At 43.5% G+C, this 14,426-nt stretch overlaps 1 protein-coding gene across 1 annotated transcript in view; it reads left to right on the top strand.

Moving 5' to 3' along the window:
- LOC142476976 (protein Atg16l2-like) overlaps positions 1 to 11,948 on the top strand; it is a 57,366-nt gene extending 45,418 nt beyond the window's left edge. The window contains exons 2-4 of the mRNA XM_075582042.1: positions 3,929 to 4,022; positions 8,687 to 8,789; positions 11,687 to 11,948. Coding sequence (XP_075438157.1) covers positions 3,929 to 4,022; positions 8,687 to 8,789; positions 11,687 to 11,797 — 308 coding nt within the window. The 3' untranslated portion in view covers positions 11,798 to 11,948. The remainder of the gene's footprint in view (positions 1 to 3,928; positions 4,023 to 8,686; positions 8,790 to 11,686) is intronic.
- The last annotated feature ends 2,478 nt before the right edge of the window (positions 11,949 to 14,426 follow it).

Below are 14,426 nucleotides of genomic sequence, written 5' to 3'. Positions count from 1 at the left end.
TAATCTTCAGTGCAAATATTAACAATAAAAAATGTATAAACTTTCAATATAAAATACACTGCCTAAAAACACTTTAAAATAGTTAAAACAGGTATTGCAGAGAAATTATCTCTAAACTGGAGGTATATATGTGGAAAGTGCTGGGCAAGAGGCATATTTCTAAAAAATGGAAAGATAAAATATTAGTGCATTATAAAATCACAGAAAAGGTTTAAGATCAAATTCTAAATTCAAACCAGATGGAGATATAGTTTTTAGTTCGAACATCCAGAAGGATTCCCTTTTAATCAATGCTTTATTTCTGTTTCCTCCTCTCCAATGGGGCATAACTTGTTCGATTGCTTTAAATTTTAACCCCTTGGGGTCCGCATTATGTACCATCAAGAAGTGGTTTGGAACACTATGTGTGGTCATTTTTCGTTTAATATTTCCTATATGTTCCAAAATGCGTGTTTTTAGGGGTCTTATAGTTTTCCCTATATACTGTAGACCACAATCACATTCAATCAGATAAATAACGAAATTGGACCTACAGTTTAAATGCTGTTTTATACTATATACCTTTTTTGTGATGTTAGATTTAAAGGTATTAGTATTCTTGCAACTATAATGGCAAGCAGTGCAGAATTTGCAATCAAAGAACCCTTTCGGTGGTTGTAACCACGTTGGGTTTTTATTTACAGTAGGACTCCTCAAAGCACTAGGTGCTACAAATTTCTTTACATTCGGTGCTTTTCTATATACCATTTGAACCTTGTTGGGCAGTGCAGTTCCTATAATGGGATCATTTCTCAATATAGACCAGTGACTGTTCAATATATCATTTATTTTGTGTGCATCCCTATTATACTGAGTAATAAAGGGTACCCTTAGCTTATCGTCTTCCCCACTTTTTTCTCTGGGGATCAACATAGAACGGAACTACAGGCCAAATGTCATCCAAAAAGCGTTGGATAAAACAAGACAAATATCCAGAGAGTCTATGTTGATCCCCAGAGAAAAAAGTGGGGAAGACGATAAGCTAAGGGTACCCTTTATTACTCAGTATAATAGGGATGCACACAAAATAAATGATATATTGAACAGTCACTGGTCTATATTGAGAAATGATCCCATTATAGGAACTGCACTGCCCAACAAGGTTCAAATGGTATATAGAAAAGCACCGAATGTAAAGAAATTTGTAGCACCTAGTGCTTTGAGGAGTCCTACTGTAAATAAAAACCCAACGTGGTTACAACCACCGAAAGGGTTCTTTGATTGCAAATTCTGCACTGCTTGCCATTATAGTTGCAAGAATACTAATACCTTTAAATCTAACATCACAAAAAAGGTATATAGTATAAAACAGCATTTAAACTGTAGGTCCAATTTCGTTATTTATCTGATTGAATGTGATTGTGGTCTACAGTATATAGGGAAAACTATAAGACCCCTAAAAACACGCATTTTGGAACATATAGGAAATATTAAACGAAAAATGACCACACATAGTGTTCCAAACCACTTCTTGATGGTACATAATGCGGACCCCAAGGGGTTAAAATTTAAAGCAATCGAACAAGTTATGCCCCATTGGAGAGGAGGAAACAGAAATAAAGCATTGATTAAAAGGGAATCCTTCTGGATGTTCGAACTAAAAACTATATCTCCATCTGGTTTGAATTTAGAATTTGATCTTAAACCTTTTCTGTGATTTTATAATGCACTAATATTTTATCTTTCCATTTTTTAGAAATATGCCTCTTGCCCAGCACTTTCCACATATATACCTCCAGTTTAGAGATAATTTCTCTGCAATACCTGTTTTAACTATTTTAAAGTGTTTTTAGGCAGTGTATTTTATATTGAAAGTTTATACATTTTTTATTGTTAATATTTGCACTGAAGATTAAATAGTATATATATATTTTTAACCAAATATATTTTTAACAAACCTGATGTATTTTAAAATGATTGTATAAATAATATGTATTTTTAAGAACTGTACACCAAAAATGTTATTTGCACAACATATATGAGTTAACTTATAAATTTCATATGTGTGCAATAGAGAGATAGCATTTTTGTATAGCTCATTATAGCCACAGATGTATACTATGAGTTAAAGTAGTATCAGGTGTTTTCTGACTAATGAGACCCAGAATTAGGGTATATACACCGCCCCTATCTACTGAAACGTCACTCCTGATGAAACCTATGTGGTGAAACGCGTAGAGTGACGTTTTTCTTCAGCGCCGGCCGAAACCCCAGGAAGTGGACGTAGCGGATGACATCACTTCCGGTTGAGTGGAACGCACCGCTGGAACGCACGCCACGAGAGAGGGGAAGAGGAGACACCATCCATCTGGCCAACGAGATCCAGAGAGATCTAAATGCTTGTTTTTAACTGATACCATGTGAGTGTAACTCCCTTTTTCACTTATCCATTATAAATTGTTCAGACAGTCTGCACTATGTCCAGTTTTATCTTCTATTAAGGTGCTTGGGAGTCCACATATCTGGGGGAACATTGAGTTCTGCATCTCCTGTCCACCGAGTGAGCAGCATATTAAAAGATACCTTTATGTGCCCTATACCCTCTCACGTTTGTGAGTATTAACTATTGAGCCAAGATATCAAATCTAGATTTTAATTTTAACAATATTGCACTATCACGAATTGTATTTCTTTTCACATATTGCGCTTCCCGGACATTTCTTCATACTTCTATCACGAGGATTGACCGAGCAACCTCTACCGGGTCACAGCTGCATCTTACCATTGATTTGTATAAGTATCACTGTTTATATATATATATACTTTTTTATTTTTGGATATAACTTGCACCAGTATCACTGTGTATTAACTGATAATTTAGAGCGCCACATTTTGATAAGTTTCCTTTTATATGTCGTATCTATGAATACCTTACAACACGGTTATTGGTATCTTAAATACTTTATATGTACATTATTTCTAACGCGTTCCGCTTATAGCACAATGTGATTCTTTGGACCCCAAGCACAGCGTTATAAGGGGGTTGAGCTGTACTACTGGGTTATGTATGTACAGGTACATTACATTATAGAAGGATTTGCAAGAAAAAAATATATATATATATAAAAATTGAGTAATTCATGTTTCTGTATATATTGCTGGACCCTCTGGAACAGTGGCACTCAAGGGGTTAACTTCTGCAGTTCCCTAGTTCTGTGAATGACCCAGGGACTGGCACGTACATGGTGAGACTCAGAACAGCCGGACCATTGTATCATGAAAGTGCCGACTTCGTCCCCATCTCTCAGACCTGGGGGTGAGACATGGAATGGAAAATTAGTACTTCCCTTTCCATACCTGACATGAGGCATGGATGTTGCCGTGATTGCTATACAATCACATGGTCGAGATGTCCATTGAAAAACAATGATGGCGTTGGGGTCACCCAATCAGAACCTACAATGTCATCTCATAATGATGTCACGACTATCTAGAGTGTGGCTGATTCGAGTTGGGTAGTTCCCCCATAACTTGTGTGTGTGTGTGTGTGTGTGTGTGTGTGTGTGTGTGTGTGTGTGTGTGTGTGTGTGTGTGTGTCAGAAGCAAGCAGCAATCCGTAGTATAACAGTGGCAAGTTTTAACCTGAAAACTCTCATGTCCCAGAATCCCCTGCTTCACTGCCTTAACTTTGGAGTGAGAGCCAATAAACAGTGACGGTGAGGCATTAGATTGCAATTAAAGCTTCATCTGATTTGATGTGTGATGTTCCCTAAAGGAATAGGGGATTTTCACAGAGGCTTTCTCACACTTAGAAAAGTCCTAGATACTGCACTCGGGAGGGACCAAAATGAATGGGGTGGGACACCCTCTCTCTAAAGGAAAACTGAGCACATAATATTTCCAGAATCTTCTCCGTTTAATTGAAATCTTTTTTTCATTTTCTTTCCAGATAATAAGCTTTTGGAAAAGACGAGCTTACTGAAGCATCTCACAGAGAAGCTACAAACAGAGCTCATAGATTCTCCGAGCCGGCAAACTACCAGGTAATAATAACAATGGGTGGAGACAACCAAGCATGCAGTACTTACCAACTAACTCATTAGTGATGAGGATCCAGCCTGATCTCCACTGAGGTTCTATTTAATTATACCAACCTTTCAAACAGACCAAGAAATAGGAATACCAAAGCAGGACTGCATCATTACCATACAATGTTATGTGGGTATCTGAAAAAGGGGTGACGGGCTGAGACAGTGCTTGATGTGTTACAGTAGTACATAGTTACATAGTAGATGAGGTTGAAAAAAGACAGATGTCCAACAAGTTCAACCTATGCTAAATTTAGACGACAGATACTTTATCCTATATCTTTACTTACAGTATATTGATCTAAAGGAAGGCAAACAAAAAACTCAAGTGAAATATCATCTAATGATATCTCATAAGGTGAAAAATACATTTTCTCCGGATTAACATCCTTCCTGACTCTAAATATATATAAACCTGTATACATTTCCTTTCTAAAAAGATGTCCAACTTTTTTTTTTTTAAATGATATCCATTGTATCTGCCATCACAGTCTCCATGGGTAATGAATTCCACATTGTAACTGCCCTTACTGTAAAGAACCCTTTCCTTTGTTGCTAGTGAAATCACCTTTCCTCCAACCTTAAGGGATGGCCCCGTGTCATTTGTACTGCCCTTGGGATGAATATTTTGAAAGCTCCTTGTTTTGTCCCTGACTATATGTGTATATAGTTTATCATATCCCCTCTTAGATGCTTCTTTTCTAATGTAAACAAATGGAATTTAGCTGCAGTAGCCTATCCTCATAAATCAGATGGTCATATTCTGGGGTAGATACAGCACTCCCTCTCCCACCGGTTTTCCAGCTGCGATGGCCGTTTCACAGGGAAATTTGGTGCACCTAGGGACAGAGGGACCAAATCACTGCTGAAAGTACTTCCAAAATGTCCACCAGCAACTGAGCAGTCCTCTAAACGCCTGTATAGATCCACCCTACGTGTTTCACACTCGCAAGCTTCCTCAGGGGTAATTAACGCGTAGGGTGGACGTGTAGGGTCCCCTGCAGCTGATCTGGTCGGTGGCAAAATGCTGGTGGCTGACCGGCTGCGGTGAGATGGCCACACTGAAAGGCTTAATTGCATCGGTGGGGAGAATGCTCCTTTAATGGAATGGGTATAAGTGGGTATAAGTGTGCAACGTATGCAGGTCATTGACTGTAAGAAAGGCAGACACACTTCCCAACACTGATGGTCCATATTTGCAAAACCTTTCCCAAAATCTCATTGAGAATTAGAACACTGATTTTGGTTAAAGACACCCTGGGGCATATTTACTAAGTGATGTTATGCCATACAATCCATTCAAATAAATGGTCCATGAGCTATCTTATGGTTTGGCCCTGCACTGCTAGATATGACCCCCTCTTGGGAAGTATGCCTGCCTTTCTTGCATTCATTGCTATTACAAACCAGTAATCTGCATGTTTGTTTGCTACTCTTCCTTGACAAAGCTCTGTTGGGAGCGAAACGCATGTTGGGGTTTCTGGTGATGCAGAGTCAAGTGATGAATTTTGAGTGACATCTGTTGGGTCTCTTTGTCTTTTGTTAGGTTCAATTATGTTGTACTGTTGCCAGATCAATCTATTAGAACAATACATGACACTGTTACCTTACTATAGACTGGGGATTTAGCATTCTCCAGGTTGATTCGGCTTAATAGGTTGCTATATATGTAAATAGAAGTACTATACCTTGCTATATTTTGAATTGGTTATATTTACCTGCTAAAGAATCGAAATACAATGTACAAGTTAAGCATATCTGTCCAATATAATGGCAAAGATGACCTATTTGAAGAACAACGCTGTAGAAACTATTACTGATTAATATGTTAATTAATATAAAGGGTGCATCATTACATCTCCTTCACTTCCATCCTCTTTTTGGATATAAGAATAGTATTCGTTGATTTTTCGTTGATATGAATAAGTGGCATTTTACCATATTGTAGCAGTACTGGATTTTTATCTTCTACAGATTCTTCCTTAATACATAATCTGGTATTTCACACTACTTAGGGTCTACGGCCTTAATAAGGGTTTGTATTTTCTCTTTGTTTACATATTAAACATAGACATTTATTGCAGATAGGAACTATTTGGCCCACCCAAACCTCCCACTCTATGGCAAGACCATTTTTGCGTATTTGCTTTATTCTATATTTAGGAGACCCTTGTCTCTGTCCTGCTTGTTTATATGTATGTGTAGCCAACCCAGTCAGGGCGGATATGGTGGACACTGGTCAACACACAGGCGGGACAAGTGGTTCATGCCAGGGCGTCTGGCTGGTCCAAAGTTTGTCTCGGGCAAATGGTGCATGGCTACTGGAATTCTTGGACAGGGTGGCAAGCTGAGGATGATTGATAAACAAAAGAGCTCCTTGAACATTTTACTTAACCAAAAGTCTTTATTAGGGAAAGGGTATTTAATCACAAAATAAAGTCTTCAATGTAATGTTGTAGCAGCGTGGATTCAGGATACAGTCAATCGCCACAAATCAAAATACAACTTCACTCACTAGGGGCCACCTAGGTCCCCAGACGTTCCTCAGTGAGGGCACTGCACTTGTGAGGGAGGCGTAAGGGGAACCCAAGGTAGAATCTTATACTGTAGCTTTTAGGATCCTACGATGTGAGAGATGGGTCATATCTCCCTGAGGTTTTCCGGCCTCTCGGGTATGCTAGTTATATAGCCAGCCCAATTAGTTATTTTCCTTCAAACAGTTTAATGAGGTTCCACCCAGCCACAATCTATCCATGGAGTTCCTCCTTGGGTCTAAGTCCTTGTATCTTGTGCTTGTTTTCTCCCTCTGGTTAGAGCATAACTTTCACTTGGAAACTTCTTGCCCATAGATGTTACAAGGCACCTGACATGGCCCAGTTACAAAGTCAGCAAGCCATGCTGTTGTCAGCAGCTAACTTCTAACTTCAGTGGCCAAAGGCCAAAGGTGTTACGAGGCTGTCATGCTGGAGATGTTAATAGGGACTTCCTGAATGACAGGAGACCTATGTTTTTATATGTTCTCTGTGGCCACTCCCTTGTAGCGATTATGTGCTATGGGACAGAGAAAGTACAAATATAATAAGGTTCAATAAATATTGGGTCGCATATAGCTTTTATAATATATACAATGTGAATATTAACTACATTTTACAGTAGATTCAGAATCTCAACTTGGTGACATCGTCGGCAGCCAGCTAGCTATAGTCTTCATAATACCGTAATACATTCACATATCTTGTAGGCCCAACCTGTAGGATACCACATATAGTTTTATTTTGGCTAGCGCAACAGTGCACCCAGCTCTTTGTAAAAGAGACATAAGTGCAACAAATATAAAGTAAGGAAATCCCTACCCCGGGGAGCTTACAATCTAAGCGGTATGTTGGGAGACTTACACAGGTGGCAGGTGAGGGAATAACTGCAGTAGATGGCAGTGCTTGGCCACTATGATTAGTAAGTAGGGTTGTAGGGGGGGAGGTTGCAATGGTGTTTGTATCTGAGGGGGTTGTTGTATCTTGTTTGTATCTGGGTGGGGGGTGATTGTATCTGGAGCTGTGTGGTGGTGTTTGTATTTGGCAGGGGTTTGTATCTGGGGAGGGGTTGTAGTGGTGTTTGTATCTGGGGGGGGGTGTAGTAGTGTTTGTATCTTAATGAGTGTAGTGGTGGTTGTGTCAGGTGGGTGTAGTGGAACTTGCATCTGGGGGGTTGTGATAGTTGCATCTGGGGAATATAGTGGTGTCTGTATTGTGTGTGTGTGGGGGGTAATTGTTGTATGGGCAGTGATTGGTGGGGAGGGCGTTGTGTGGGTATTGGGGGAATTGTGTATGTGTGTATGTGTGACCTGTGGGGGACAGCGGAATGAGGGTGAAGAGGGGGAGATTGAGGGAATAACTGAGTGATAGCAGAGGGGGGAGAGTGATAGGAGAACGGGTGAACGAGTGGGAGGGGACACCGAGTGAGATACAAAGGGGGAGAGAAATACAGATGTGAATGGGGGGGGGGGGCTCGTAATAACACTGACACAGGAAGGGGTGGATTGAGGGGTGTTTGGGAGCCTGGTCAAATCTTTAGTCCTGGCCCCGGGAAGTCTGTCGGTGGTAGTGTCTGTGGATGTGGAGCAGTTGCCATGAGTACATGTTATTGAAATGCTTCAATCAGAAGGTGTGTTTAGATTTTTACTTAAAGGTGGGGAGAGAAGGGGCTTGGCGTATACTTAGTGTGAGGGATGTCCACAGGAAATGGGCAGAAAGGGAAAAGGTTTAAGGCGAGAGAGCAGTAGATGTGAAAGGGGTAGAACGGAGACTGTTATGAGCAGAGTACAGGAGATGACAGGGGTTTTCACAGGAGTTTAAAACTGCTATGTAGGGAGGAGCAGATGAGTGGAGATCCTTGAAAGTAAGAAATAGAACTGTGGGAAACCAGGAGAGGGATTTCTGGAGGAGATGAGCAGGGACTGTTGCAGAATTTTAGATGGATTGCAAAGGAGGGAGGCCGATCATATTCTCTCTCCAGGCTCTACATGGGGATGTGAAACATATTATTTATAGCATATTATACTGCATGCTGTAAAGTGAATAGTATGATCTAAGGTCTTTGTGTTGACAAACGCTGTCTTGCAGATTGCCTGAAGAAGACCTGGTTCCTCCTGATTCAAGGGGCAGCGAAATGCAAAGGCTAAAACAACAAGGACAAATTGAGGAACTGCAGGCTGTCAGTGGAGAGGTACAATATATAGATAGATTATGAATTGTCCATTTGGAGCCTAAATATTGCCATTTAATGTGTTCATTGTTCTAATAGAACTCCATAAATCACATTATAAAGCAGCACTCTTATTTACATAGTTACATAGTATATGAGGTTGAAAAAAGACATACGTCCATCAAGAGGCGTCTAAGAGGGGATATGATAACTATATACAAATATATTCGGGGACAGTACAAGGAACTTTCAAAAGAACTATTCATCCCACGGGCAGTACAAAGGAGATTTCACCAGCAACAAAAGAAAGGGTTCTTTACAGTAAGGGCAGTTAAAATGTGGAATTCATTACCCATGGAGACTGTGATGGCAGATACAATAGATTTGTTCAAAAAAAGGTTGGACAACTTTTTAGAAAGGAAAGGTATACAGGGATATACCAAATAAGTAAACATGGGAAGGATGTTGATCCAGGGATTAATCCGATTGCTAATTCTTGGAGTCGGGAAGGAATTTATTTTTCCCCTTATGAGATATCATTGGATGTTATGACACTGGGGTTTTTTGTTTGCCTTCCTCTAGATCAATAAGTAAGTATAGATATAGGATAAAGTATCTGTTGTCTAAATTTAGCATTGGTTGAATTTGATGGATGTACGTCTTTTTTCAACCTCATATACTATGTAAAAAATACACGTATTAATTGATTTAATTTACTTACATCACCTATATAAAGGTTTTAAAAGAGTGGTTTCGCTCAGGTTTTTCTTTTAGGTAGGAAGCAGGGGCTCCCCGTAGCTGATCAGTGTTCATTTCAGTTCCTAGGACCCCCTGATCCCGAGATAAACTTACCTCCTAAGGTGCCCCTGTTAGCATCCCGGGCTGTGTAAACAATGCACAGGTTTTAATCTCCCTCTTCACGGGAGTCAATAGGAAGCCGCCATGTCATTTATAACGTCATGCTGGTTTTGGATCGGTTTTTGCTAGTTATGACAAAGCTTTGTTTTAATTTTTTATATATTTTTGTGTCACCATGTTCCCGCGGTGAGCAAGGTCTTTCACCCTGAAGCTGATATTATGTAGCTATGATTGAATGAAATTCCTGGTCTCAGTCCAGACCAGGACACTTATTAGAACTCTAGAGGCTCGTGGGACTTGTAGTTCCCGTACAGAGCCTTCCCTGTAATGGCCGCCACACCTGCACTACTCTTGCGCATGCGCCAAGCTCCCTAATGGTCGCCGTGTATGCTATTCGTTCTGCATAACAAACATGGCGGCGCCCTGCAGAGGGAGCCACCGGCGAGCCCATCATCCTCCCCGCAACACAGGAGGTAAGGGGGGGGGGGAAACGGAAGCCCCGGGGGGACCGGAGGGTACCTGGCTACATCATAATATGATGTCACATGCATTACTGCTGTGTATGTCTTTTTGTGTGCGCGTGTGGTCTTTTAGTCTGTTACGAGGTTTCTATTCACTTCCTCATAAGAGAAATGAGCATGCATTCCACTATCTTATATGGGGAAGTCCTAGAGATCCTAATAAATCGGGTTCCTTTTTCTAGTGCGTGTGCATATGTGTATATAAAACAAGAGAGCGCATGCTCCGTAGCGTAACTCGAATATAAAGTATTTAATCAGACCGACAATCTAAAACTAATCAACTCACAAACGCCGAAGGTATAAGCGCATATTGAGAGACAATCTGAAGTCATCAGCTGGAACCATCAGGTGGAGACCTCAGCCGGGAACACAAACTTCTGGGTCTAGTGGTGTATATCCGTATTGGGACTAAGAGAAGGGAGCGCGCCTCCAAATAACGTCCTCCGGGTCCTCGACACCACGAACACAGTTCCACACGCACGGCTCCCGTAGGCATGATGACACAAGCAGCAAGAGTCCAAAGAAACAACCCTATGCCTGTATATTGGACCTCTAGGGATCATTAAATAGACTTAAACTGTTTACCCTTTACTGTGCAAGCATGTTCTTTTTGGTATAACACTTGATTGTTATACTCCTACACAATCACTGATTATCTCTAGACACCATTTTTGTATACAGCCGCTATAATCTTTCTCTGTGTTTGTGTGTGTGTGTACAGTATATGTATATGTCTGTGTGTCACACAGACACACATCATAAAAACCTTTAAATGCAAAATGATGGCTTCATGATTTTTTTTTAACCTTGATTTTATCAAATGACATTACACATGGATACAAGTTATAATACTATTGGTCAATTAATCATGGCTTCAACAGAGCATGTGGGAGTAACAGAAAAAAGAATGATCACATTTACTTATAACACTAATTTGATATAACTAATCTAACCTTTGCTGTTATACACTAGCATTTGAGTTGTAAGCATGTTTGGGCGGCTTTCTATTGTCCTATTACATGTGTGATTATGTTTATTTAATAATAACTCTTTATATTGCAGTTTTCTCCCAACGGGACTTAACACTTCATAGTTACAGAAATGAAAAAAAAAATGACAACGTTTAAGGTTATATAGGAGACCAAACACAGGGAAAGATGCAGGGATGCGCAAACTTTTTTTTGCGGCGCCCCCCCCCCCCCTCCTTACCTCGCACGGTATCAAATGACGCTGCGGGTTCGTGTGACATCACGTGACCCGCGGCATCATTTGACATCACGTTACCATGGCAACCGTGACATCACATGACCCCGCTGCGTCATTTGACGCCGCGTTGCCATGGTCACACGTGCTGAAGCCGGCAGAATCCCGGTAAGTAGAGGTTGCAGAGGCCTGGCGCGGGACCTTTGCAACCGCCCCACCCACACCCCCCCAAAAAAAAATATTGTGCCCCCCCCCCCCCAGTTTGCGCACCGCTGCCATACAGGATGGGACAGTACGGGGATTTGGTTACTTGATGGATTCTCTTTGTATTTTCAGTTGGCCTATGAAGCCTTTGAGCTGATGAAACAAGTGCAAGTGAAGGAGAATAAACTGGAGGAACAGCAAACTAGGTACGAAAGAGGCACAACCGAGGCCAGAAGTAAATAGTCCCAGTTAAGAGTCCTGGGTAACAGCAACGAAATCCATCTGTTCCATGGAGATGATTGTTTTGGGATCCACTCACGTGATGCAAAACCTGTTTAACCATTTATGATATATTTGGATACGGAGCACCACTACTGTTGTTTAAAAAAAAAAAAAAAAAAAAAATGATTTTTGATCCAGATTACCACTTTTTCTTTTTGACTTAAACATATTAACTTAATGTGCCAATTGTTTTAACTGGTTTATATCATGGTCTTTTTTTTTTTAGAGCATAATTATTGAAAAAGAGAATATATACAGTATACGAGCTTTATCTCAATGTTATCCTTCTGTTTATCACACTTTGCTCGTGTATTTACATAGTGAAGATGTTCATTGCTTTGAAGGTCAGATTCCTCTCTGTAACTTGTTGCTTTTGGTCCTTTGTCTTTTAGATAGAGACCATATCAATATTGTATGTATTTCATAACCCCAGAAGCAACTTTTTGTCTTAACAAGAGTAGTTGCATAATAATGTAATTTAGTCGCCTAAACACTAATCTGTGCTCTGTGCCTGTCGAAAAGCCAGTTTTGTGTTGTATTACTCTGGTCCACTCGTCAGACAGGAGAGTCGGATGAATGTGGGGTGGCCGGGCAGGAGTGGGAGCCAGGGGAACTAATATATTGAGTCACACGGTTATTCACAAACATGGTTTTTGTATTAGTTTATTGAAACACACAATATACTGTACCAGTCAGTGAATGGATGGGACATCTTGGATGCTGGTCACCTTGTAGCAATGAGACTATGCTACAAACACGAGGCAATATAAATAATGCGTGTATTGGTTTCCTCTGTGTGTAGCTCTGACTTTGCACACTTCACTTAACACACAGGGACTGATTCAATATAGTCTGAAGTGGACGTCAAAGAGAGTTTTCCGGCTATAAATGCCCAAACGGCTGCTTCGGATTATTGAATCAGCCCCATAAATTGTTGCCAGTACAATGAGTCCCTGCACTGAAGAGCTTACAATCTAATTCTGGTGCCTTCGGCACAGGGTGATAGTCACAAGAAAAGTTGACACTTGAATTGAAACCAGGTTCACTTACTTTTTTTTCAAACATTTTTTATTGTTTTTGGTGAAAGCAACATCGAGACTCTGCAATAACCGTGAGCATCAGATATACATTGACATTTATACAGAACTAGCTGAGAGACCCGGCGTTGCCCGGGATGTAATGTTCCCGTTCCTCTCTCTCCTCCCCCCTCTCTCTGTTTGTCCCCCATTCACATCAATCCAGTCCCCCCCCTCCCTCCCTCCTTTACAGCTTCATGTAGCGTGTGTGCGTCAGTCACTGTGTGTTTGCTCGCGCGTCAGTGAGTCTGAGGCAGAAACACAAACACACACAGACTGACTGACGCACACACAGTCAGTGTGTGCGTGCGTCAGTCAGGCTTTGTGTGCGCGTCAGTCAGTGTGTGCGTGCGTGCGGCAGTCAGTCAGTGTGTGCGCGCGGGGCGTCAAAGGCAGGGGGGGGCGTCAAAGGGAGGGGGGGGGCGTCAAAGGGAGGGGGGGGGCGTCAAAGGGAGGGGGGGGCGTCAAAGTGAGGGGGGGGGGCGTCAAAGGGAGGGGGGGGGCGTCAAAGGGAGGGGGGGGGCGTCAAAGGGAGGGGGGGGGCGTCAAAGGGAGGGGGGGGGCGTCAAAGGGAGGGGGGGGCGTCAAAGGGAGGGGGGGGGGCGTCAAAGGGAGGGGGGGGCGTCAAAGGGAGGGGGGGGCGTCAAAGGGAGGGGGGGGCGTCAAAGGGAGGGGGGGGGCGTCAAAGGGAGGGGGGGGCGTCAAAGGGAGGGGGGGGCGTCAAAGGGAGGGGGGGGCGTCAAAGGGAGGGGGGGGGCGTCAAAGGGAGGGGGGGGGCGTCAAAGGGAGGGGGGGGGCGCCTCAAAGGCATGGATTCCTCCCCCTGCATTTCCTGCAGTGGACAGGAGGGGGGGGCAGTGGACAGGAGGGGGGGGGGGGGGCAGTGGACAGGAGGGGGGGGGGGCAGTGGACAGGAGGGGGGGGGCAGTGGACAGGAGGGGGGGGGGCAGTGGACAGGAGGGGGGGGCAGTGGACAGGAGGGGGGGGCAGTGGACAGGAGGGGGGGGCAGTGGACAGGAGGGGGGGGGGGCAGTGGACAGGAGGGGGGGGGGGGGGGCAGTGGACAGGAGGGGGGGGGGGGCAGTGGACAGGAGGGGGGGGGGGCAGTGGACAGGAGGGGGGGGGCAGTGGACAGGAGGGGGGGGGGCAGTGGACAGGAGGGGGGGGGCAGTGGACAGGAGGGGGGGGCAGTGGACAGGAGGGGGGGGCAGTGGACAGGAGGGGGGGGCAGTGGACAGGAGGGGGGGGGGCAGTGGACAGGAGGAGGGGGCAGTGGACAGGAGGGGGGGACGCAGTGGACAGGAGGGGGGACGCAGTGGACAGGAGGGGGGGACGCAGTGGACAGGAGGGGGGACGCAGTGGACAGGAGGGGGGGGCAGTGGACAGGAGGGGGGGGCAGTGGACAGGAGGGGGGACAGGAGGGGGGACGCAGTGGACAGGAGGGGGGACGCAGTGGACAGGAGGGGGGGGGCAGTGGACAGGAGGGGGGGCAGTGGACAGGAGGGGGGGGGCAG

Source organism: Ascaphus truei, unplaced genomic scaffold, assembly GCF_040206685.1.
Source record: "Ascaphus truei isolate aAscTru1 unplaced genomic scaffold, aAscTru1.hap1 HAP1_SCAFFOLD_1835, whole genome shotgun sequence".
Lineage (NCBI taxonomy): Eukaryota > Metazoa > Chordata > Amphibia > Anura > Ascaphidae > Ascaphus > Ascaphus truei.
This window is presented reverse-complemented; position numbering and strand designations above follow the sequence as displayed.